The sequence below is a fragment of the Helianthus annuus genome, chromosome 1, assembly GCF_002127325.2.
Source record: "Helianthus annuus cultivar XRQ/B chromosome 1, HanXRQr2.0-SUNRISE, whole genome shotgun sequence".
Classification (NCBI taxonomy): Eukaryota; Viridiplantae; Streptophyta; class Magnoliopsida; order Asterales; family Asteraceae; genus Helianthus; species Helianthus annuus.
In genome coordinates this window covers 63,358,907-63,385,485 of record NC_035433.2, presented here as the reverse complement: position 1 = coordinate 63,385,485, position 26,579 = coordinate 63,358,907, and the positions used below count along the sequence as shown (strand labels likewise).

Sequence of the window (26,579 nt, the reverse complement as noted above, 5' to 3'; positions counted from 1 at the left end):
GTTGTGCTTGAAAACCATTCCTTTTATCTTGCAGTTTGTTTTTTTTTTTTTTTTTTTTTGTTTTTTTGTTTTGTTGTTGTTGTTTATACACTTTTGATGACTTTTGCTAGTATAAAAGAAACAAAGTTTACAAATTAAATCCAAATTCTCCGACATTTCTTCATTCGCACACAAACATTGGTACATTAACCACTTATATAATACTGTTATCAAGTTTAAGGTACTTTCTGCAGTAGATTGCAACCCATGCGTTCGGAGAACCACCCCATAAGAAACGTTGGTGCCAACTCAGTGAACCTACATTTGGACTCCTGTAGTAAACAATTTGAATAAGCTAAATATTTGTTGTACATTATATATTGAATATAGTTATAAATAAACTTACCTTTTCCATCTCATAATCAAACAAATATTCTGGGAGCATACGAACCAGCTCTTCTTTCGAATCCTTTTCTTCATCAACTATGCAACTTCTCAAACATGCTTCCTTCTTCAACAACTCACACTCCATCGCCATTCGAAACAATATCGGCGTTCTGATCAAAGACGGGGTAACAATCAGCGGTTCATGACAAACTGAACGCAGAATATGGTAACACCTATTAAAAACGGATGCTGAAGCGCATCGATAGCTGTGGGCCTCATAGACGGGTCCCACGAAAGAAGTGAAACAATCAGATTAACCGCATCCGCGCTTACATTCGGCAATGATGTGTGTAAAATGCAACATATAAATCACATCAATTGAGGCATAAAACTAACCCTTTTTAAGTACTAATGTTGGAAAAAGAGTGTTTTTGTCTTCCTTTTGTATTTCCAGGATAAAATGAGCTCAAATTCACAAAAGAAGCAAAAAGACAGCTAATTCTAGCATAAATACAAGAAAAGGAACAAAAGTGGATTGCCCGACCCCTCAACGGCATCCTCCCAAGCATAAAAGAGAAGGCAGAAGACTGAACACGCCCCGTGCTCAGCCAGCGCGGGGCCGTGCCCAAGAAGCAGCAGAAAAGACAAACCTATAGAAGCTTCTATTGCCCACCACGGGGCTGTGTCCAGTGAGCACGGGGGCGTGGCGAAAGTACAGCAGACGCATTAATTGTAATTGCGAATTACAATTAATGAAGAGAGAGGGTGTCAGACCGGCACGGGGGCGTGTCCAGCGGACACGGGGCCGTCCCCAGCCTTCTGTTCAGCCTATAAATAGGAGTGCTTGGTTTCATTTCAACTCATCCCTTGGCAGACCACCTCTCTCACACTTCATCCACCACCCACCACCATCACAACACCATCATCCACCACCATCATCCATTGTCCATCATAGAGTGTGTGAGTCGTCTCGGGATCTAAGATTGATCATAAGAATTCTTGACAATCAAGGCCATGTTTGCCTAAGTCTCTTACATCACTTGGTGAAGACAAGTGTTTAGTATAATACTTTTTATTTTTAATCTTTTGCACTTTTTATTTGGTTTTGTATTAATGACTTTAATAACTAGTTGCTTATGTTGAATGTGATCTTTCCTTATCGTTTGTCCGTGGTGTCTTGGCATTATTTTACTGTCTATATAAAATAAAAGATTTTCACCATTCATATCTCCACGGTCTATATGGAGGTATGTTGGCTACCTGATCGGGGGTTAAGGGAACGGTTTGGTAAGGGTCTTGCCCTTGTTCAGCGTTTAGAGGTCCTGCAAGGGACCTGGGTCAAATTTAGTAGGATCTCCTTCAATGCCCATAGGTATTGGATGGCGGGGATCCAAACTCTTTGACCCCCTCATAAGTTAACTACTATTAATACTATAACCCGGCTATTTAGGACTGTATCCCTGCTGACTCAGACTACTTAGTCGAGGGTAACGTCACCGCCAAAAGCGGGGCCTACGATAATTTGCATTAATAACTTAATTCATTATCTTCCAATAATCCAACTCTTTAGGATTGTATCCTTGCTGACTCAAACTACTGGGTTGAGGGTAACGTCGCCTTCAAAAGAGGGGCCTACTACAATAACTAAGATAATCTCTTAAACAAGTGCAAAAGTGCGAAAATAATCAAAGGTTATACTAATACACGAGTCGGATCCAAGTGATTCATCTTGTCTATCTGTTTTTATTTTATTTTTATTTTTCAGCATTTATGTAACGCCCTGCGTTTTCATAATTTCCCTATTTAGAAACCATTGCTTGGATTTCTATTTTTGGAAACTTTGTATTCTTGTAATCGTTCCTTTCTTTGTAATCATTATCAAACCGAGACTTGGATCATTAATGAAGCTTGTATTTTGTTACACTTATGTTATACACACTCTATGTATGCTCGTATGTTCGACTTCGTGAATCAATCAATGTCTAATTGTTATTCTTGGAAACTATGTGCGAAACTTATAATTAAACTAAACTTATGCATTGAACGTGTTTTGAACGAGAACGATACTTAATTTCGACATTCATGCACTCAATTATACTTGGTTTATGATAATCATACTTGTCTTGCCCTTAAACAATGCTTATATGACAAGAACATCCCCTAAAACTCTTAAAAACCCTAAACTATGAACTTCAGGGGCCTAAATGTCAAGATATCAAACTTTATTTCAGAACCCATGTGCTAGCGTAGCGCGACGGGTAAGGCCTGGTTGCTAGCGCTACGCGAGCGCCTTGTTTCGGCAGACTTGTGTTTTCTTTCAAATTTTGCACGAAATCCAACTCTCCAACCTCACCCAATCACCTTTAATCCACCTCTAATCACCTCCAATCACCTTCTAACTCATTCATTATAAATACCCACCTTCTCCAACCCATTTTACACTTTCACAACTCCTAAATCTTCACTAAATTGCTCTCTAATCAGCTGAGAATCTGAGTTTTGGACAGATTCGTGAAGCTTTACTAAAGTGAGTGTAACTAGCTCATTTCTCAACCAAATCACTTGGTTCTTCTTCCTATTGCTTTGTTATTTCCTTGGGTTTGAATCCTTGGTTTTTCCTTGGAAGAATCAGGCTTGGATTTGCCCTAAAATGGACTAAAACTTTCTGTTTTGTTTCAAACTTATGCAAACTTCATCTAACTTGTGTGAAACACATCTCAAACCAATGTCCTAATGCTTACAACCCCTCTCATGGTTGGTTAAGCTTAAAAACATGGTTGAGACATCTAAATCAGAGGTTAAAACCTCATAAACCTTCTGTTTTAATTAGGGTTTTACCCACAAGTAATGTTCAAGTGTGAAACTTGTTGAATGTGTGATGGTTGGATTAGCTTGGGCTATCCTTCATAAGAATCCACTCATTACTTGATGTTTTACTATAGATTAGTTGTTGTTAATACTTTGATACTTGTATGTTCATGACCCTCCTTGTTGTTTATAACAACAAGTGTAGTGGTGAACAATAGATGTGCCTAAATGGAAGCTTGTTCTTCCTACCTCATGTATGTATTCTATGACACAAAGAGGTACCTAAATGGAGACATTAATCTCCTACCTCATGCTTGAATCTTAAGACTTGTAAAACTATATAATATCTAAGTTATTCTATACGTATACATCTAAGTAACTAAGACTTGATGATGACTTAATAGTTATTTGTTAAGTGGACGTTACATCATCTATGACCATGCCCTTGTTACGACTCTAATGGATCTTAGAATCCATGAAATCATACCAACTCTTTTGAGTTTCAATAGCGTCAAGAACAAGAGTTATGTGTACAAGATGATTATTTTCACCTATGTTACTTTCTTTATATTTTAAAAAAACTCCGAATCTATAATCTTCCGTATACGCCAAACTCACACACCTACGTTTCCTTGTGTAGAAGGACAAGGTGCTCCAAACTAACTCATCTACAAACTTGCTCTCGGAACTTCAAGTCACCACTTGTAAACCGTGAGTATACTCGAACCCATTTCTACTTTTAACACTTTGGGTGCAACATGTATTCTATATTAAACGCACACGACACTTGAAACTTATTTGAAACTTACTCTATCCATTTAAACATGAAACATGAAACTTGTGAATCTTGAGACTTTTTGTGCAATGTGAACGTTTAATTCTTGTGTGTAGTTCCGCCTTAACAATAGTAGCGCTATAGGAGTAATGCACCTCCCCGTTAGTCTTTGGGGTATTGTTAGGAGGAGACATAACAACCTCCCGTTAAACTTTGGGTTAGGTACTTTAAACGCATTAGGAAACTTGGGCTATCACTTGGACTACGTAAACTAGCACATTGAAACTATTTTGTTATGTTCATGTTGGATATGAGTTTTTATTCTATTATGCTATGTAAACAAACTTGTATACTCGCTCTTTGCTTTTGCATTGAAACTCTATTTTAATACATGTTGCAGGTTGATTATTGAAGTATGGATGATTCATGAAACAAGTTTAGGGTGGACTAGATACACACCTAGATTAATCTATCATTTTGTTTGTTATGTTATGTTATGAAACAAAGTTGTTATTTCCTTTTGAATTATGTATGACATTTAGTTTTGAAATGAAATTTGAATTTAAATTAATTATTGTCACATAGTGTTATGACGTTTTGAGCAATCTACACACTTCGTCTCATCCCGATGTTTCCGCCATCGGTTGGGGTGTGACAGATTGGTATCAGAGCCATAACTATAGGGAATTAGGAAAATTGCCATGCTTTTGCCCTAATCTATAGTTCTAGGAATTTTGCCTCTTATTTGTTGTTTAAAACTTTGTACTCTACCATGCATGCTTCCTAGCTATACTTTTGATTAAATTTATGTGCCTTTCCTAAGGCTAACACGAATACACATATGCTATTTTTATACTCTTGTAACACCAACGAGAAGAATTTACCAAAATAGGCGTGAAACCCACAATTTGGTAAACGACTCTCATTCTATCTTTAATCTAATTTTGCATGAAATTTCACCATTAAGCTAGGAGTGACATCCACAACTTAATGGTAATTTCCATTTCAACTCTAGTGGACCCTCGTCAAAGTGTCAAAATTTATTTTGGCCGACGAGTACCAACCACATTTAGGGTACGAAATCGTCAAGTTAGGGGTGAAACCCGCATCTTGTCGATTAAGTCCCATTCCTTGATTTTTATTCTCGCCAAAGTCCCGAATGTTTCAATCATTTAGAGATGTGTAGTAACCGGAAGGGTAAGATACCGTTAATCGCTTCTCGACGAGAGTATCTTACTTATAGGCCAAAGCACAATATCTCTAATTCGAAAGAACTTTCGACCCACTTTGGAATAGTCGACGTTTCTCTACCCGAAACACTCCAATGTTTTATTGAGCCTCTCTTTTATGTATCTCAATTTATATATGATTTTTTTTATACTTGAACGTTCGTTCATTTCAAAATGTCGTTTTAATCATTTCGCACGTTATCGCAATCACAAACAATAATAATCCCTCGTGAACAAACTAAATTTACAATGCTTTCATTTATTCATGTTATGTTATGTTATGTGGAATTCATGATTATGCTATATGAGACGTTTAAACTTTTATACTATGCAAATCAACTTGAATCTTTACGCTATGTGACCCTTTATGCTATGTGATCAATTTCATTTTCTTAAACAAACATTACGACCAAGTCTCATCTACTCCCTCTTTTCAAATTCGAATTATTTTTGAAATTTCGCTTTTACTCATATCACGTACAAATACTTTATCATACATTTATACATTATCCGCATACATGATTTCACATAATGTTATTTATACCCCCTTGTAACAATAAATGGAGACATATAATCAAGATGGGAGTGATTTCCTTACCTTGACGACTAACTCCGTTTCTTTTCTCATCTTACAACGACCTCGCCAATGAATTAGGGGTGATTCCCTTACCTAGGTGATCGTTACCGATATTTTCCTTAATAGACTATATTACGTAAACATGATCACGTTTATATCTAAATCTTTTATCATTAGCCAAATCCCTATTTATTTCAGCATGCATTGTTTATATGAACGAATTCCTTATCCTACAATATATATTTTTTTTATATAGCTCACACACACGAAATTCTTAACCTTTACCATAACCGCTTATTTCTCGATTTTCAAAATTTACAACCTAGTTGGTTTAATAAATCCATTGCCCACGAAATTTTATATTCAACGTAACTACTGAAAAAGACTCATCTTATATCCTTAAACTATAGATCTTCTATTTTCAATTAGGAATCAAATCAACTTTTCCCGCACACCTATAAAATACTACCAATGTTATTCAATCATTTACTAAAATTTCTTTCAAAACCAGTAAAATGTTTTATTAAAAACGCTTTTTCAACAATCACTAAGATCGTATACCAAAATCCTTTTCTTACGAATCAACGTTGTCACAAAAATGTCTAAAATTCGAATTTCTTCTTTAATGCAAGATCATTTAAAACGATGCAAACTTATTTACTTCTAGAACCTTCTCAACCATTATTCAATACGTCAATTTAAAATGTGTGGGCAAGGAAACTTCATAAGAACCAACCATCTTCAACGAATGTAAATCCTTTTTAAAGCAAGAGTAGCAATCCCTTTCTTTCACAAAGTATAACACGCGTAACTAATAAATATTTTATGCTCTCTTTACATTTATGAACTAGATTCTATATGTCATGTCAACTCAATCTATTTTGATTTTAATTAAACATCACGCTTTGCTCAAAACAACTATATATGTATATCATTTTATGTGCTTAGGTTTATATCTCGTGACAATTACACTTATACCCTCATTTTTACCTTCATACTCAAAACTTCTTGGCCTTTCGCTTCATGTTTAAATTCGTATATTACGATTCATATCATAAACAAAATCATTACGTATTACACTCATATCCATATTCGTATTTCTACATCTTATGTCTACACCTATATTTATATTTACACATTTATGTTAATTTTCATAATCATATCTATATTCATACGTTTTATATTATACTCGTGTTCCCAAATTATACATTTACATTATACTTATGTCCAAGTTTATATTCATATTAATACGATTATACTTACACTCACATTTATACAATTACGTCTACACTAATATTCATATTCGTGTTTATACTCATATATCCTACTTGTACCTGTACCTATACAACTATGCTTAAACTTATATTCACATCCATATATTTTCCTCATACCAATACAATTATGTTTATACGTAAATTTATAGTTATACTCGCATTTATACAATTTATGATAGACTCATACTTATACATATACTCTCATTTATACGACTTACGTTCATGCTCACGCTCATTCGTTTATGCTCAAAATTGCACTCACATATATATATACTCATATTTTTACTCATACTCCTGGCATGCGTTTTGTGTTTATGCTCTCGTGCGTGTTCGTATTTAAACTTATCCTAGACTCATGCTTTTTTTTACACAAAATTTATACTTTCGCACTATACGCGGGCGAAACCCGAGAGATTCGCTTACGTTGTCATACTATTTGGAACACAAGCATGCTTATATGCTATGCCTCTATGCACGCAATCTTATTTTTTTTTGAATTTATTTATACCTTAATTCATACACAACTAGTACAAGTTATGCGGATCATGTGACGATCAATGTAATCGCGGGTGCACACGGGATTATAGTGATAGTCGTATGAGAACCATAGAGTGTACTATTGTGTATGGTAAGACACGGAACGTAACATGACACCGAATACGAAACGGACGTCACATGGTCAAAACATGGTGGATACGCCGCTGGTACTTCCTATATATAAGTGTTTTCACCATGTTACCAAACTCTCGTACGAATTTCTTCTTTAATGCAAGATCATTTAAAACGATGCAAACTTATTTACTTCTAGAACCTTCTCAACCATTATTCAATACGTCAATTTAAAATGTGTGGGCAAGGAAACTTCATAAGAACCAACCATCTTCAACGAATGTAAATCCTTTTTAAAGCAAGAGTAGCAATCCCTTTCTTTCACAAAGTATAACACGCGTAACTAATAAATATTTTATGCTCTCTTTACATTTATGAACTAGATTCTATATGTCATGTCAACTCAATCTATTTTGATTTTAATTAAACGTCACGCTTTGCTCAAAACAACTATATATGTATATCATTTTATGTGCTTAGGTTTATATCTCGTGACAATTACACTTATACCCTCATTTTTACCTTCATACTCAAAACTTCTTGGCCTTTCGCTTCATGTTTAAATTCGTATATTACGATTCATATCATAAACAAAATCATTACGTATTACACTCATATCCATATTCGTATTTCTACATCTTATGTCTACACCTATATTTATATTTACACATTTATGTTAATTTTCATAATCATATCTATATTCATACGTTTTATATTATACTCGTGTTCCCAAATTATACATTTACATTATACTTATGTCCAAGTTTATATTCATATTAATACGATTATACTTACACTCACATTTATACAATTACGTCTACACTAATATTCATATTCGTGTTTATACTCATATATCCTACTTGTACCTGTACCTATACAACTATGCTTAAACTTATATTCACATCCATATATTTTCCTCATACCAATACAATTATGTTTATACGTAAATTTATAGTTATACTCGCATTTATACAATTTATGATAGACTCATACTTATACATATACTCTCATTTATACGACTTACGTTCATGCTCACGCTCATTCGTTTATGCTCAAAATTGCACTCACATATATATATACTCATATTTTTACTCATACTCCTGGCATGCGTTTTGTGTTTATGCTCTCGTGCGTGTTCGTATTTAAACTTATCCTAGACTCATGCTTTTTTTTACACAAAATTTATACTTTCGCACTATACGCGGGCGAAACCCGAGAGATTCGCTTACGTTGTCATACTATTTGGAACACAAGCATGCTTATATGCTATGCCTCTATGCACGCAATCTTATTTTTTTTGAATTTATTTATACCTTAATTCATACACAACTAGTACAAGTTATGCGGATCATGTGACGATCAATGTAATCGCGGGTGCACACGGGATTATAGTGATAGTCGTATGAGAACCATAGAGTGTACTATTGTGTATGGTAAGACACGGAACGTAACATGACACCGAATACGAAACGGACGTCACATGGTCAAAACATGGTGGATACGCCGCTGGTACTTCCTATATATAAGTGTTTTCACCATGTTACCAAACTCTCGTACGAATTTCTTCTTTAATGCAAGATCATTTAAAACGATGCAAACTTATTTACTTCTAGAACCTTCTCAACCATTATTCAATACGTCAATTTAAAATGTGTGGGCAAGGAAACTTCATAAGAACCAACCATCTTCAACGAATGTAAATCCTTTTTAAAGCAAGAGTAGCAATCCCTTTCTTTCACAAAGTATAACACGCGTAACTAATAAATATTTTATGCTCTCTTTACATTTATGAACTAGATTCTATATGTCATGTCAACTCAATCTATTTTGATTTTAATTAAACGTCACGCTTTGCTCAAAACAACTATATATGTATATCATTTTATGTGCTTAGGTTTATATCTCGTGACAATTACACTTATACCCTCATTTTTACCTTCATACTCAAAACTTCTTGGCCTTTCGCTTCATGTTTAAATTCGTATATTACGATTCATATCATAAACAAAATCATTACGTATTACACTCATATCCATATTCGTATTTCTACATCTTATGTCTGCACCTATATTTATATTTACACATTTATGTTAATTTTCATAATCATATCTATATTCATACGTTTTATATTATACTCGTGTTCCCAAATTATACATTTACATTATACTTATGTCCAAGTTTATATTCATATTAATACGATTATACTTACACTCACATTTATACAATTACGTCTACACTAATATTCATATTCGTGTTTATACTCATATATCCTACTTGTACCTGTACCTATACAACTATGCTTAAACTTATATTCACATCCATATATTTTCCTCATACCAATACAATTATGTTTATACGTAAATTTATAGTTATACTCGCATTTATACAATTTATGATAGACTCATACTTATACATATACTCTCATTTATACGACTTACGTTCATGCTCACGCTCATTCGTTTATGCTCAAAATTGCACTCACATATATATATACTCATATTTTTACTCATACTCCTGGCATGCGTTTTGTGTTTATGCTCTCGTGCGTGTTCGTATTTAAACTTATCCTAGACTCATGCTTTTTTTTACACAAAATTTATACTTTCGCACTATACGCGGGCGAAACCCGAGAGATTCGCTTACGTTGTCATACTATTTGGAACACAAGCATGCTTATATGCTATGCCTCTATGCACGCAATCTTATTTTTTTTGAATTTATTTATACCTTAATTCATACACAACTAGTACAAGTTATGCGGATCATGTGACGATCAATGTAATCGCGGGTGCACACGGGATTATAGTGATAGTCGTATGAGAACCATAGAGTGTACTATTGTGTATGGTAAGACACGGAACGTAACATCCTGATTTTTTTAATAGATTATTAATAAAATACTATATATTTTGTAATCAGAACTTGTGTTATTGCTACAGAATTGGGGCAATCGCTAGCAGATTTCGGTAAGGCAATTAAGCTTCTCGGTGCATGTGAAGGAGATGCTCTTGGGACTGCGTTTTCTGAAGTTGGAGCAAAATCAGAGATGCTATCTATCAAACTGCAACGAGAAGTCAGTTTCTATTTATTATTTTAAAAGTTTACATCAGTTTTGAAATAATAAAATAGAATTTTAAATTCTCTATGTGCTCTATTGTTAAGGCCCAACATCTTTTAATGAATTTTGAAGAACCTTTGAAAGACTATGTGCGTTCTGTGCAATCAATCAAGGCAAGTGTTTGGGTTCCGAATCCTGTCTTTGACCAAATACATTGACCACATACATTTTTTTAATTGTTAAATCATTTTCTTGCTTGTGATATGTGACACAGGGTACGATAGCAGAGAGGGCAAATGCGTTTAAGCAGCAGTGTGAATTGGCTGAAACGATAAAGCTAAAGGAAATTGATCTGTACGACTTCCATTAATTTATTTTTAGAAATTTAGATTATTATTATTTTTGTAGTGATGGTACATAAGTACATATTTGTTTTACGTATATGTTTCAGCAACAAAATGAGGCTAATTCGATCTGAGAAGTTGTACGATGCAGAGCGTGAATATGAGGAGGTAAGTCTGCTATTTATTTATTTCTATGCTGCATTTTTTTAATAATATAAAGAGTATATATATGAGTATAAACTCTAGAACAAGTATTCCCAAAGTATAGAATTTTCATTTCTTCGTATATGCAATTATAAACGGAATGCAGCTAAAAGGCAATAGTCTGGAAGCAACCAGGAGATTTGAGACGATTGTACGGTTAATGAGTGAAGAGATTGTGCGTTTTCAAGAGCAAAAGACACAAGACATGGGTCGGGCTTTTCATGAATTTGCAAAGGGCCAAGCCCGTTTAGCCAATGCTATTGCTGATGCTTGGCGAAGTCTTCTTCCAAAACTCGAGTCTCTCTCTGTCTCATAACATGTTTCATTTCTCCAGAGTACTCGTTATGTTTTCGTTTGTTTGTATCTTAATACACAACCCGTTTGAAGTTGTAAGTCGTGTATTTCTGCCTAACAAACATAAGGAACATTTTATTTCTTTATTTTCCGCCACATTTTTTTTGAATTTATATTGTTTATGTTCTATATACATACCAGAATAAACATTTGAGTTTAGTTGTGCTTGAAAACCATTCCTTTTATCTTGCAGTTTGTTTTTTTTTTTTTTTTTTTGTTTTTTTGTTTTGTTGTTGTTGTTTATACACTTTTGATGACTTTTGCTAGTATAAAAGAAACAAAGTTTACAAATTAAATCCAAATTCTCCGACATTTCTTCATTCGCACACAAACATTGGTACATTAACCACTTATATAATACTGTTATCAAGTTTAAGGTACTTTCTGCAGTAGATTGCAACCCATGCGTTCGGAGAACCACCCCATAAGAAACGTTGGTGCCAACTCAGTGAACCTACATTTGGACTCCTGTAGTAAACAATTTGAATAAGCTAAATATTTGTTGTACATTATATATTGAATATAGTTATAAATAAACTTACCTTTTCCATCTCATAATCAAACAAATATTCTGGGAGCATACGAACCAGCTCTTCTTTCGAATCCTTTTCTTCATCAACTATGCAACTTCTCAAACATGCTTCCTTCTTCAACAACTCACACTCCATCGCCATTCGAAACAATATCGGCGTTCTGATCAAAGACAGGGTAACAATCAGCGGTTCATGACAAACTGAACGCAGAATATGGTAACACCTATTAAAAACGGATGCTGAAGCGCATCGATAGCTGTGGGCCTCATAGACGGGTCCCACGAAAGAAGTGAAACAATCAGATTAACCGCATCCGCGCTTACATTCGGCAATGATGTGTGTAAAATGCAACATATAAATCACATCAATTGAGGCATAAAACTAACCCTTTTTAAGTACTAATGTTGGAAAAAGAGTGTTTTTGTCTTCCTTTTGTATTTCCAGGATAAAATGAGCTCAAATTCACAAAAGAAGCAAAAAGACAGCTAATTCTAGCATAAATACAAGAAAAGGAACAAAAGTGGATTGCCCGACCCCTCAACGGCATCCTCCCAAGCATAAAAGAGAAGGCAGAAGACTGAACACGCCCCGTGCTCAGCCAGCGCGGGGCCGTGCCCAAGAAGCAGCAGAAAAGACAAACCTATAGAAGCTTCTATTGCCCACCACGGGGCTGTGTCCAGTGAGCACGGGGGCGTGGCGAAAGTACAGCAGGCGCATTAATTGTAATTGCGAATTACAATTAATGAAGAGAGAGGGTGTCAGACCGGCACGGGGGCGTGTCCAGCGGACACGGGGCCGTCCCCAGCCTTCTGTTCAGCCTATAAATAGGAGTGCTTGGTTTCATTTCAACTCATCCCTTGGCAGACCACCTCTCTCACACTTCATCCACCACCCACCACCATCACAACACCATCATCCACCACCATCATCCATTGTCCATCATAGAGTGTGTGAGTCGTCTCGGGATCTAAGATTGATCGTAAGAATTCTTGACAATCAAGGCCATGTTTGCCTAAGTCTCTTACATCACTTGGTGAAGACAAGTGTTTAGTATAATACTTTTTATTTTTAATCTTTTGCACTTTTTATTTGGTTTTGTATTAATGACTTTAATAACTAGTTGCTTATGTTGAATGTGATCTTTCCTTATCGTTTGTCCGTGGTGTCTTGGCATTATTTTACTGTCTATATAAAATAAAAGATTTTCACCATTCATATCTCCACGGTCTATATGGAGGTATGTTGGCTACCTGATCGGGGGTTAAGGGAACGGTTTGGTAAGGGTCTTGCCCTTGTTCAGCGTTTAGAGGTCCTGCAAGGGACCTGGGTCAAATTTAGTAGGATCTCCTTCAATGCCCATAGGTATTGGATGGCGGGGATCCAAACTCTTTAACCCCCTCATAAGTTAACTACTATTAATACTATAACCCGGCTATTTAGGACTGTATCCCTGCTGACTCAGACTACTTAGTCGAGGGTAACGTCACCGCCAAAAGCGGGGCCTACCATAATTTGCATTAATAACTTAATTCATTATCTTCCAATAATCCAACCCTTTAGGATTGTATCCTTGCTGACTCAAACTACTGGGTTGAGGGTAACGTCGCCTTCAAAAGAGGGGCCTACTACAATAACTAAGATAATCTCTTAAACAAGTGCAAAAGTGCGAAAATAATCAAAGGTTATACTAATACACGAGTCGGATCCAAGTGATTCATCTTGTCTATCTGTTTTTATTTTATTTTTATTTTTCTGCATTTAGTTAGTTTTTATTTTCTTAGTTTAAAAACCTTTTCTAACCTTTTTGATTTGATTAGACGTTGAGGATAAACCGGTACTAAAAGCTCTTGTGTCCTTGGACGACCTCGGTATCTTACCAACACTATACTACGTCCACGATGGGTGCACTTGCCCATATGTGTGTTTAGTGTTAGTGAATATCGTGTTTTATAAATTTAAAACTTGGCTAAAAGTGTAAAAAGGGCTTAAATATACATTAAAAATATATTACACTACACGCACATCAAGTTTTTGGCGCCGCTGCCGGGGACACAAGGATTTTAAGAAAGTTAGGAATCAACGGCCTAATCATATTTTTATTTTTCTTTTTATTTTTTAGGATTTTTTAAGTTTTTCAGCTTCTGCAGAGCTCAGCACGGGCCGTGCCTGGTCGGACACGGGCCGTGCCCAGCATCGTTACTGACAGTTTTTAGTTTTCCAAGTTACAGAAGGCTGACCACGGGGCCGTGTCGGTGCAACACGGGGCCGTGTCCAACTTTCCAGTAACTGGGATCTGGAAAACAATCACTGTAACTCCGACCACGGGCCGTGTTCACTGAGCACGGGGCCGTGGTGAACCTTCTGACCAGCATTCTTTTCTGTTTTTATTGCAGGACTTGGAACCAGACGCCATCCTACATAGTGTATGAGCTCCAGTTCTAATAAGGACATAAAAGAACCTCTAGAAGAACCCGAACGCTTTCTCAGAAAAAGACTGAAAGCTAAAAACCAAGAGAAAGTTTCGGGGAATCCACCTCCAATGGCGGACCAACGTACCCTCATGGATTATCTACGACCCACCGTAGGTAACCTAGGCGCCGCTATCAATGCACCGAATGTTGAAGCCAATAACTTCGAACTTCGACCGCATTTGATACAAATGCTCCAAAACTCCGCAACCTTCCATGGGCTTGCGGACGAGGATCCCCATCTACATATTACTAATTTCTTAGAAATATGTGATACCTTTCGGATCAATGGAGCATCAAATGACGCCATCCGCCTCCGAATGTTTCCTTTTTCACTAAAAGACCGAGCAAAAGCTTGGCTCAACGCCCTCCCAGCTGGATCGGTAAACACCTGGGATGAACTAGCCCAAAAATTTCTATATAAGTATTTCCCTCCCGCTAAAACAGCTAAATTAATGACTGAAATTAATACATATTCACAAGAGGACGGGGAATCCTTATATGAAACTTGGGAAAGGTTCAAGGAGCTATTACGCAAGTGTCCACATCATGGCCTTGCGATATGGCAACAAGTATCCACTTTCTATAATGGACTGTTGCCACACACACGGCAGACACTTGACTCTAGCTCCGGGGGACTTTTAGGTAATTGCCGCCCGCATGAAATATATAACCAAATTGAAGAAATTGCTCAAACCAATTTTCAGTGGCACACCCCCCGAGGCAATAAATCTATTGCCCCGGACGCCCATAAGGTTGATGAAAGCACTTCTTTACAAGCCCAAATCGAGGCCCTTTCTTCAAAAATAAAAAAATTAGAAATGACAAAAACAGTCTCGGTTATGGCTTGTGAAGGGTGTGGTGGGCCACATGAAAATTGGAGTTGTATGAAAGAAACAGACAATCAACAAGAGTCGGTAAGCTACTTTGATAATAGACCTAGGCCGTCGGGTCCTCCAACGGGCACTTACAACCAAGGATTGCGAAACCACCCAAACCTTGGTTGGAGAGAGCCCGGCAATAGTAGTAACCAACTAACCCAACGAACAAACTTTCAACAACCAAGAAATGAGTCACAAAATTTCACTCAACAACAAGGTGGACGAGAAAGGCTTGAAGATACTGTATCTCGCCTCATCTCCGACACTGAAAAGAAAAACTCGGAAAGGTTTCTACAATTAGAATCAAATTTTAGAAATCAACAAGCTAGTATTCAAAACATAGAAAAAAAACTAAATCAAATAGCTCAAAATTTTTCCGAGATACCACAAGGTGCATTACCAAGCAATACCGAAACAAACCCAAAAGCACAAGTTCATCTCATCACGCTACGAAACCGCACCGTGGGGCCTGCAGAAGCGCCACCACCGACAGAAGAAACGGTACCCCCGCCTCTGCAGGAAAAGAACTCCCCTCCGTGATCAGAGCCTACCAAGGCTCCTCGAGTTCCATACCCCGGTAGGTTAATTCGTCAAAAGACCAATGAGCAATTCGCAAAATTCGAAAGTCTATTAAAACAATTGCATGTCAATATTCCTTTTATTGATGTCCTAACCCAAATGCCGAAATACTCTAAGTTCATGAGGGACTTCCTCACTCATAAAAAGAAAATTGAAACTTTGCAATTAGTTAACTTAGGCGAAGAATGCTCTGCCCTCGTACTCAACAAACTTCCCCAAAAGAAAATCGATCCCGGAAGCTTCACGATTCCCTGCTCAATCGGGGACTCCCCCGTTCGTAATGCACTAGCCGACCTTGGGGCTAGCATTAACCTCATGCCCTCATCAATGTTTAAAAGACTCGGCCTAGGAACAACGAGTCCTACAAAAATGAGCATACAACTTGCTGATCGATCCGTCAAATTCCCGCAAGGTGTCATCGAAAATGTCTTGGTAAAGGTAAGGAAATTCGTCTATCCAGCCGGCTTTGTCATACTTGATATGGAGGAAGACACGGAGGTCCCCCTCATACTAGGGAGACCATTTCTTGCCACCGCACAAGCAGTGGTCGATATGAATGACGGGACACTCACCTTGAGGTACGGGGATGATGAAGTAAAATTCGGAGTTGGGAAGAGAATAGAAGACGACGACCCGGTCAACTACATGAAGGTTATTGATTCGAGTTTGGATGCTGCTCTCCGACGGTGTAACATGGGATGCCAACCATCCCACTCAGAAAATATAGAACCTCACATTGGGTCTAGCCAAGGACCCTTATAAACGTGGCGCACCACGGAGGTATTCCGCGGAACTATCCTTAGTTTAGTTTAATCTTTTAGTTTTAATTTGCAGGAATAAAACACACTCATGGTGGTAAGGGATGAAAAGGGGAACGGGAAAAATGGACCCATGCACAAGAACAAGGCAACCCGACACAAATTTCTCCGTTATAGAAGGTTCAACACGGGCCGTGCCCAACCAACACGGCCCCGTGCTGAACCCCCTGCAGGAAGATGCCCAGTTCAGGTAACTGGACACGGGCCGTGTTCATGAGACACGCCCCCGTGTCCAGGCTTCTGTCTCATTTCTTAAATTTTTGTTACTGGCACCTGAACACGGGGCCGTGTCCGGTCCCCACGGGGCCGTGTCCAGACTGCCAGTAACATAAATCTTTGCTTTTTAACACCACATTACACATCCAATCAACCTAAAAATTTATTTTTGGGACACATTGAGGACAATGTGTAATTTAAGTGTGGGGGGGGGGGGGGAAGCTAAAACCTTGAAATTTTGCAAGTCCTAAAAAAACAAGCCTTACACAAAACTCTTTTGGAACCGCTAAACACCCCAAATTTTTTCAAAAATTTTCATTTTTTTTACTTGTCTAAAGTTTAAGTTAGGAATCCTAAGATTAATAAGGTTATATTTTTACAATTTTACAACCGAGAGCGTCGTGATAACAAGAACCAACATAAGAAAATTATGAAACGGCATGACGAGCTTAGTTAAAATTTGATTGTATATACTTGATCACATAAAAACCCATTCCCACAAAAGTGAGTTTTGAGCCTTTATTTGAGCATACAAATTTACATCTTTAGACTAAATGCTCATTTTTCGTTTCTTGTGTGAACAGCCGCTTGGTTCTTACGACTCTAGCACTTGCCACGACGATTCATTCCCGGTCCTTACCAACTTAAACCCAAGTAAGTAAATGATGGAGGCATTAGGACTAACCATTTTTCTTTCTACACCATTATTTTTCAATTTTTTTACCACCTACCCAAAATCCCCCTAGTTAACCCCTTTGAGCCTAAACCTTTCATTTCTTTACCATAAAACCTTTTCACCCACCAAAAACCTTTTTATTTTCACCCTTTATTTTAGTAACAAGCTCGATTTTTCGTGTGACTAAAAAAAAAAATGATGAAGTTAGAAATAAACAAACAAAGCTATTAAAACAAAAGCTTGTTTGAGGAAATACTTCAAAATAAAAAGTCACTAAAACAAAGTGTTTTACGAAAACCGACGCTTTTTACGCTTTTCGCCCTTTTACTAACCACTAACCCAACCAGCCACCTTTAGCCCAAGCTTAACCCTTCACCCAAAAAAGTCCTCTTGATATTTACAAAGGTATATAGTTAAAAAGGAGGAGGATTGATTGCTTGGCAAGCTTATGGTAGAAATAAGTTCCATGCCGCTTTCGAGTGATTCACTAAAAAATACACCTTCGGCCGAGTGTTGAGTGATCCCCCGTGAGGTATGTGAACTTGTATATAAATGAAATTTTAAAGAGGCATGTTATGCCCAAATAAGTAATTTCTCTTATGAAACGTTCTAAATAAATCATAACGAATAGGATTGTAAATAAATAAAAATAAAACCCAAAAAGATCTTGGATTCCCGACACTCTATGACAGGCCAAAAACCTTCTCTTCTACCCATTCCATTTGGGAGTGTAAGCCACATATTAAAGAGTTTTGCTTGAGGAAAAGCAAAAGTTCAAGTGTGGGGGTATTTGATGTGTGTAAAATGCAACATATAAATCACATCAATTGAGGCATAAAACTAACCCTTTTTAAGTACTAATGTTGGAAAAAGAGTGTTTTTCTCTTCCTTTTGTATTTCCAGGATAAAATGAGCTCAAATTCACAAAAGAAGCAAAAAGACAGCTAATTCTCGCATAAATACAAGAAAACGAACAAAAGTGGATTGCCCGACCCCTCAACGGCATCCTCCCAAGCATAAAAGAGAAGGCAGAAGACTGAACACGCCCCGTGCTCAGCCAGCACGGGGCCGTGCCCAAGAAGCAGCAGAAAAGACAAACCTATAGAAGCTTCTATTGCCCACCACGGGGCCGTGTCCAGTGAGCACGGGGGCGTGGCGAAAGTACAGCAGGCGCATTAATTGTATTTGCGAACTACAAATAATGAAGAGAGAGGGTGTCAGACGGGCACGGGGGCGTGTCCAGCGGACACGGGGCCGTGCCCAGCCTTCTGTTCAGCCTATAAATAGGAGTGCTTGGTTTCATTTCAACTCATCCTTTGGCAGACCACCTCTCTCACACTTCATCCACCACCCACCACCATCACAACACCATCATCCACCACCATCATCCATTGTCCATCATAGAGTGTGTGAGTCGTCTCGGGATCCAAGATTGATCGTAAGAGTTCTTGACAATCAAGGCCATGTTTGCCTAAGTCTCTTACATCACTTGGTGAAGACAAGTGTTTAGTATAATACCTTTTATTTTTAATCTTTTGCACTTTTTATTTGGTTTTGTATTAATGACTTTAATAACTAGTTGCTTATGTTGAAGGTGATCTTTCCTTATCGTTTGTCCGTGGTGTCTTGGCATTATTTTACTGTCTATATAAAATAAAAGATTTTCACCATTCATATCTCCACGGTCTATATGGAGGTATGTTGGCTACCTGGTCGGGGGTTAAGGGAACGGTTTGGTAAGGGTCTTGCCCTTGTTCAGCGTTTAGAGGTCCTGCAAGGGACCTGGGTCAAATTTAGTAGGATCTCCTTCAATGCCCATAGGTATTGGATGGCGGGGATCCAAACTCTTTAACCCCCTCATAAGTTAACTACTATTAATACTATAACCCGGCTATTTAGGACTGTATCCCTGCTGACTCAGACTACTTAGTCGAGGGTAACGTCACCGCCAAAAGCGGGGCCTACCATAATTTGCATTAATAACTTAATTCATTATCTTCCAATTATCCAACCCTTTAGGATTGTATCCTTGCTGACTCAAACTACTGGGTTGAGGGTAACGTCGCCTTCAAAAGAGGGGCCTACTACAATAACTAAGATAATCTCTTAAACAAGTGCAAAAGTGCGAAAATAATCAAAGGTTATACTAATACACGAGTCGGATCCAAGTGATTCATCTTGTCTATCTGTTTTTATTTTATTTTTCAGCATTTAGTTAGTTTTTATTTTCTTAGTTTAAAAACCTTTTCTAACCTTTTTGATTTGATTAGACGTTGAGGATAAACCGGTACTAAAAGCTCTTGTGTCCTTGGACGACCTCGGTATCTTACCAACACTATACTACGTCCACGATGGGTGCACTTGCCCATATGTGTGTTTAGTGTTAGTGAATATCGTGTTTTATAAATTTAAAACTTGGCTAAAAGTGTAAAAAGGGCTTAAATATACATTAAAAATATATTACACTACACGCACATCAGCAACAATGCAGAAAACTGGTAACCAAAAAGCCCAACAGGAAACTGATACTTCATTTTCCTTGCAAGATCAAGACCACCAGGCCATGTAGTTTCTGTTGGTGTACCCAACACTTTACACATCTTGTACATTACATCGGCTCCAGAACAACCTTGAAACAATGGTTTGCGGGTAAACAATTCCGCCAGGATTACACCCACAGCCCATATATCAACCGCAGTATCATACACCAGAGTTTCAAGAAAAACCTCTGGGGCACGATACGCGGGGGTTGTAACATTTTGGGTCAACGGTGGGTGACTACTACACTCACGGGTAAAACCAAAGTCACCGATCTTTATCGCATTCTTGGAATACAAGAAGATTTGAAGGTTTAAGGTCACGGTGAACGTAGCCTTGATGGTGAATGTGTGCACCACCTTGAAAGATTTGAAAACACATGTTTCGAATCTCAGATTCTGAGAAGGGTTTCGTTTGGTTGATTATACGATCGTAGAGGCTGCATTCCATGTATTAGAATACCAAGAATACGATGCCTTGTTTATTGATTATTTCTTTAAGTTTCACTATGTTTGCATGGTTTTTTAGGTTGATGAGTGAGTTGATTTCTCTTATATTCATGCAGTCTTTTACTGAATACTTTCTTGTGTACAGTTTCTGATCGCAACGGTTTCACCATCATGCAGATTCAATGCTTTGTAGACGACACCGTATGATCCACGACCAACTTCATCGATCTTTTGATATTTATCCATGATGTACGTACGTACCACACAAAGAAGAATGACAGAATATTATGGATCAAAGACGGATAGAAGAGAGTTGAATTATTAAGTGAGTATACATACATATATATACATGTATGTATTGGTTTTATATAAGGATTGTTATCTTTATAATACGAGTATCTTAGGCTGCAAGTTTTACTCTTTGAGGTATTTTAACAAACCGTATATAACCCAAATTCAAATTTACGAAGTCAAAATAGGTTCCAGTTGGAATTGGAATTTAATTCCAAAAGCTACACATTTAAATAACCGGAAAACCAGCCTGATAAACACCCTAACTTTCAATGATATGATTTTTTAATTACTAGTAGAAAATCAATCAAAAATATAAAAAAGCATATTCATAACTGTAACATTGTTGCTAGGTCGGCATTGGTTCGGTTCGGTTCAGTTCGCTCGCTACAGTATGGCCGATATCGTTGTTTTCAACAAAATTTATATTGGAATGTTGAAAACAGACATGATTATGTATTTAGATTTTTTTAAAGGTTAATAAACACAAGCTAATTATTAGAAGAAAATCAAATTCAATGATAAATGAAATATTATCGATAGCAGAAAACATGTGCTCGCGAAAATGTTTTTTAATGAAACATATTTGAAAAAACTAACAGTCTGCAGGTGACAATGTGCATGGAACAGACAGAAAAGCCTATGTAGATATTTTTTTTTAGAAAAACAAACACCATCTTAAATTAAGATGTAGACAAAAACTAATGATTATTTAAGAACACACTAACATTGAAAAACCCGATTAGTGTACAAGAAAACAAAGACTCAACCGAAAATATAACTCAAGACAAATGTTTGACTCTCTATTTTAAACTTTATGATTAAGAAAGAAATTGTATCTTTAAGATTTAAAAGTTAGCATTTAGGAGAGATACATAGTGTTTTGACGTGTATACGGTCAACACTGCGCATGGGATAATAAGAGTTCGTGCGTTAATCGTAATAAATATGTTTAGAATACTTATGTATTATTGAAAAAGTATGTTTATAAGTTACAGTAACTTTCGGGTCATTGAAACGACAAGAATCAGCAAGTAGATCAACTTACTCGATTTCAACACGTAGCGCGTGTGCACGACATTTAATGCCATATCAGCAAAATACTAATATTTTGAGCATAAAAATAATTATTTTAATTTATAAACTAATTTGTATTGAAATTTACGTGAGAAAACGAGAATTCTGACGCAAGAACAAGCTGGAACGGAGTTGTGTGCAGACAATGGTGGGCTGAAGAAGGATGAGCTTGGCTGATGGGCTTCAAAGTTCAAACCCACTCCACCAAAACTTAGGTATATAAACCCCTATATACCTCCACATCCTTCATTATTCACAAACATTTTATCTTTCTGCCTCATTTCTCTCTAACCTCTCTCTACATTCTCTCTCTAGAACACAAGATCCGTCGACCAGAATCCAGCCACCACACGGCGGAGCCGTGGCGACGGCGGCTGCCGACCACGGCGGCACATGCCGACGGCGGTTTTCCAGCGAACCTTTCGGCGACCGTTTTCCGGCCAAAGGTACATTTTCTACTAATTTCGAGGTTCCGAACACCATGGTGAGGTCCATTTTCTTTAATTCAGAGTGGTTTGTGCCGTAGAGAATTTGAAGAGAATCCGACCAAATTCTGTCAAGTTTGTTTTCAAGTTTTCTCTTCATGTATGTCAAGATCTTGCTTTGAAGGATGTTGGTATTGCTTATCCAAACTATGTCAAGATCTTGCTTTTAAGAACCTCCAACTTATTTATAGTTAACTTCAACATGTACATCATACCATATTATATGGTAAATCGTACCGAAGCGATCCAGAATGAGCCTACCCCCGCTCGTACCGAATTTTAGAGACCTAGCGAATTGCGACCCCATTTCACGTTCTCGTACCAGAGCGTACCACAAACCATGTGACTATGCCCTTGACCTTTTCTTCCACCCATTCTTCTAGCTTTCCGAGCACCTTAATGAACCGCTTCCCCATGGCCGTCCCCATCGCCTTTATAGTTTCGTCCTTGAAGGTCTTATAGTCGCCACCATGATTATCAGTAGTGCCCTTCTGCTTCTTCTCCCCATCCTCTTCGTCATGGGTCTTGTTCTTCTTCTAAGTGTTCCCCCCCATCATCAGTAGTACCCTTATTATTGGTCTCGTGATCACCGAGACTCATCCTGCTTGTCGCGATATACTTCAAGTCTTCCCTACTTAAACCTACGTATTCTTGGATTTCATCAACGGTTTCGGACTTCATCGTATGATCATCGGGGTTTCCGCCAATTTCTTCAATGATGATCGATGTTTTTTTCTGCATTAACCACTTATATAATACTAGTATAAAAGAAACAAAGTTTACAAATTAAATTCAAATTCTCCGAAATTTCTTCATTCGCACACAAACATTGGTACATTAACCACTTATATAATACTGTTATCAAGTTTAAGGTACTTTCTGCAGAAGATTGCAACCCATGCGTTCGCTCCATAACAACCGTTGGTGCCAACTCAGTGAACCTACATTTGGACTCCTGTAATAAACAATTTGAATAAGCTAAATATTTGTTATACATTATATATTGAATAGAGTTATAAACAAACTTACCTTTTCCATCTCATAATCAAACAAATATTCTGGGAGCATATGAACCAACTCTTCTTTTGAACCCTTTTCTTCATCAACTATGCAACTTCTCAAACACGCTTCCTTCTTCAACAACTCACGCTCCATCGCCATGCGAAACAATATCGGCACTTTGATCAACGACAGCGTAACAATAGGCGGTTCATGACAAACTGAACGCGGAATATGGTAACACCTATCAAAAAACGGATGCTGAAGCGCATCGATGGCTGTGGGCCTCATAGACGGGTCCCACGAAAGAAGTGAAGCAATCAGATTAACCGCATCCGCGCTTGCATTCGGCAACAAAGTAGAAAACTGGTAACCAAAAAGCCCATCTGGAAACTGATACTTCATTTTCCTTGCAAGATCAATCTCACCAGGCCATGTAGTTTCTGTTGGTGTACCCAACACTTTACACATCTTGTACATTACATCGGCTCCAGAACAACCTTGAAACAACGGTTTGAGGGTAAACAATTCCGCCATGATTACACCCACAGCCCATATATCCACCGCAATATCATACACCAGAGATTCAAGAAAAACCTCCAGGGCACGATACGCGGGGGTGGTAACATTATGGGTGAACGGTGGGTGACTACTACACTCGCGGGTGAAACCAAAGTCACCGATCTTTATCGCATTCTTGGAAACAAGAATATTTGAAGGTTTAAGGTCACGGTGAACGTAGCCTTGACGGTGAATGTGTGCAACACCTTGAAGAATTTGAAAACACATGTTTCGAAACTCAGATTCTGAGAAGGGTTTCGTTTGGTTGATTATACGATCGTAGAGGCTGCATTCCATGTATTCGAATACCAAGAATACGATGCCTTGTTTATTAATTATTTCTTGAAGTTTCACTATGTTTGCATGGTTGTTTAGGTTGATGAGTGAGTTGATTTCTCTAATATTCTTGCAGTCTTTTACCGAGTACTTTCTTGTGTACAGTTTCTTGATCGCAACGGTTTCACCATCATGCAGATTCAATGCTTTGTAGACGACACCGTATAATCCACGACCAACTTCATCGATCTTTTGATATTTATCCATGATGTACGTACGTACCACACAAAGAAGAATGACAATATTATGGATACAAAGATGGATAGAAGAGAGTTGAATTATTAAGTGAATATACATATATATACATGTATGTATTGGTTTTATATAAGGATTGTTATCTTTATACGAGTATCTTAGGCTGCAAGTTTTACTCTTTGAGGTATTTTAACAAACCGTATATAACCCAAATTCAAATTTACGAAGTTAAAATAGGTTCGAGTTCGAATTGGAAATTAATTCCAAAAGCTACACATTTAAATAACCGAAAACCAGCCTGATAAACACCCTAACTTTCAATGATATGATTTTTAATTACTAGTAGAAAATCAATCAAAAATATAAAAATAAATATTCATAACTGTAACATTGTTGCTAGGTCGGCATTGGTTCGGTTCGGTTCAGTTTGCTCGCTACAGTATGGCCGATATCGTTGTTTTCAACAAAATTTGTATTGGAATGTTGAAAACAGACATGATTATGTATTTAGATATTTTGTTAAAGGATAATAAACACAAGCTAATTATTAGAAGAAAATCAAATTCAATGATAAATGAAATATTATCGATAGCAGAAAACATGACGCTTGTCGTTACTTTACTTTGAACGCAACTCCATTTTAATAAATCTTATATTGGAACGTTAACAAAATAATATAACTACGTATTTGGCTTTTAAAAAAAGAAAAAGCTAACCAACACAAGTTATTTGAGTTTAAAATGTTAACAAACACAATTTATTATAGAAAAATCAAATTTACAATGCAGCATCAGCTAGTCCTTATAACTATATTTTTCTTTGACTGGCCTCCAGAAGAATAATCAAATTACTTACATTGTAGAATCATAACTAGTGCACTAGTGCACTATATTTTTCAATGTTCCTTCAACCAACTTGAGCCTCTCCATTAACTAGTGCACTAGATGCATCAGTATCAGGTTTGCTGCTGCTCGTTTTTGACTCATTTTTACGGGGGCCTACATATCTCTTGGTAAACATCACCCTTTGGTTTGCTTGATCTTTGTCGAGTTTTTTTCCCAAAGTGGTGTTAGGGGAAAAAATATTTACCATTTTAGCGTTCCTTCAAAACTATTTACCAAAATAGTGTTTCCATATATATATTTTTTTTATTATAACTCATTTATTTATTAGAATAAAAAATTAGAAAAGGGGTAAACTCCCTCGGACGTTTCAGTTATCAGTTCCATACCTCCATCTACTATTGAACCCTCCATGTTCTCTGCCCCATCGCGGAACTCCATCAAAGCCAACTAAATCATTCATTACGAGAGCATAGATCATCGATCGCGAAATAGGTATCTCCATAATCATCTCATCTGAAACAATCTTGCATTAGGGTTTAGTTGAAACCACAATTTTTGAAAGTTTATATTGATACGATTCTCCGTTTATTAATGGCTTCATATTTTTTTTTGAACGGCAAATTTGGATCACTGACGGACCACTGGAGTATTATCGTGCCACCAGCAGAACCACCCGATCATATCCATCTCCAGTAGGCAATAATGCCTATACACCAATTCAGGAGGAAACCCAATAAATCTGGGAAAAACCCCCTTTGTGGGAATCGAACCCATGACCTAATGGTCATAAGCCTTATTCCACCACCAAGATACCACTAGGCTATAATGCCATGGGTATTAATGGCTTCATATTGACATTGATTGTTAATGGCTTCATATTGACATTGATTCTGTGACATTCAAACCACAATTTTTGTAAGTTTATATTGACATTGATTCTCTTATTAATGGCTTCATATTGGCATTCTCTTTACATTGATTCTATGTTCTCGTAATAAATGCCCTTGGCTTCGTATTGTCACCACCCATTATAT

General features: G+C 37.2%; 3 protein-coding genes and 1 non-coding gene across 4 annotated transcripts; 1 reads left to right on the top strand and 3 right to left on the bottom strand.

The window, feature by feature from the left end:
• Positions 1-10,482: 10,482 nt before the first annotated feature.
• Positions 10,483-11,757, top strand: LOC110899970 (sorting nexin 1). The gene is made up of 6 exons (XM_022146897.2): positions 10,483-10,499; positions 10,558-10,711; positions 10,801-10,869; positions 10,971-11,050; positions 11,148-11,208; positions 11,351-11,757. Exons 1-6 carry the CDS (start codon positions 10,483-10,485, stop codon positions 11,558-11,560), a joined length of 591 nt encoding a protein of 196 aa, XP_022002589.1. The 3' UTR covers positions 11,561-11,757.
• A 213-nt stretch (positions 11,758-11,970) lies between these two features.
• LOC110900045 (cyclin-dependent kinase 10-like) lies at positions 11,971-21,002 on the bottom strand. Its single transcript, XM_022146977.2, has 4 exons — positions 20,881-21,002; positions 20,245-20,550; positions 12,141-12,291; positions 11,971-12,066 (listed from the first exon to the last, which is right to left on the bottom strand). Exons 1-4 carry the CDS (start codon positions 21,000-21,002, stop codon positions 11,971-11,973), a joined length of 675 nt encoding a protein of 224 aa, XP_022002669.2.
• Positions 15,049-15,155, bottom strand: LOC118482853. Its single transcript, XR_004869033.1, has one exon. It is a non-coding gene; the product is annotated as a small nucleolar RNA R71 (small nucleolar RNA).
• A 2,123-nt stretch (positions 21,003-23,125) lies between the features above and the next one.
• On the bottom strand, positions 23,126-24,712 carry LOC110900136 (cyclin-dependent kinase F-4). The gene is made up of 3 exons (XM_022147060.1): positions 23,639-24,712; positions 23,486-23,564; positions 23,126-23,367 (listed from the first exon to the last, which is right to left on the bottom strand). The coding sequence occupies exons 1-3, from the start codon at positions 24,710-24,712 to the stop codon at positions 23,126-23,128; spliced, it is 1,395 nt and encodes a 464-aa protein (XP_022002752.1).
• Positions 24,713-26,579: the final 1,867 nt, after the last annotated feature.

What these genes read in the sequence shown, in the direction of transcription:
- LOC110899970 (XM_022146897.2), top strand. An exon ending in GTTCTGTGCAATCAATCAAG is followed by an intron (nt 10,870 to 10,970) that starts GCAAGTGTTTGG and finishes TATGTGACACAG; the next exon opens with GGTACGATAGCAGAGAGGGC. An exon ending in AAGCTAAAGGAAATTGATCT is followed by an intron (nt 11,051 to 11,147) that starts GTACGACTTCCA and finishes TATATGTTTCAG; the next exon opens with CAACAAAATGAGGCTAATTC.
- LOC110900045 (XM_022146977.2), bottom strand. Translation starts at nt 21,002, where the DNA reads ATGGATAAATATCAAAAGATCGATGAAGTTGGTCGTGGATCATACGGT. An exon ending in TTTTCTGCATTGTTGCTGAT is followed by an intron (nt 12,292 to 20,244) that starts GTGCGTGTAGTG and finishes GTCTTTGATCAG; the next exon opens with AACGCCGATATTGTTTCGAA. An exon ending in TTGATTATGAGATGGAAAAG is followed by an intron (nt 12,067 to 12,140) that starts GTAAGTTTATTT and finishes TGTTTACTACAG; the next exon opens with GAGTCCAAATGTAGGTTCAC.
- LOC110900136 (XM_022147060.1), bottom strand. Translation starts at nt 24,712, where the DNA reads ATGGATAAATATCAAAAGATCGATGAAGTTGGTCGTGGATTATACGGT. An exon ending in TTGATTATGAGATGGAAAAG is followed by an intron (nt 23,565 to 23,638) that starts GTAAGTTTGTTT and finishes TGTTTATTACAG; the next exon opens with GAGTCCAAATGTAGGTTCAC. An exon ending in GTTGCAATCTTCTGCAGAAA is followed by an intron (nt 23,368 to 23,485) that starts GTACCTTAAACT and finishes CTTTTATACTAG; the next exon opens with TATTATATAAGTGGTTAATG.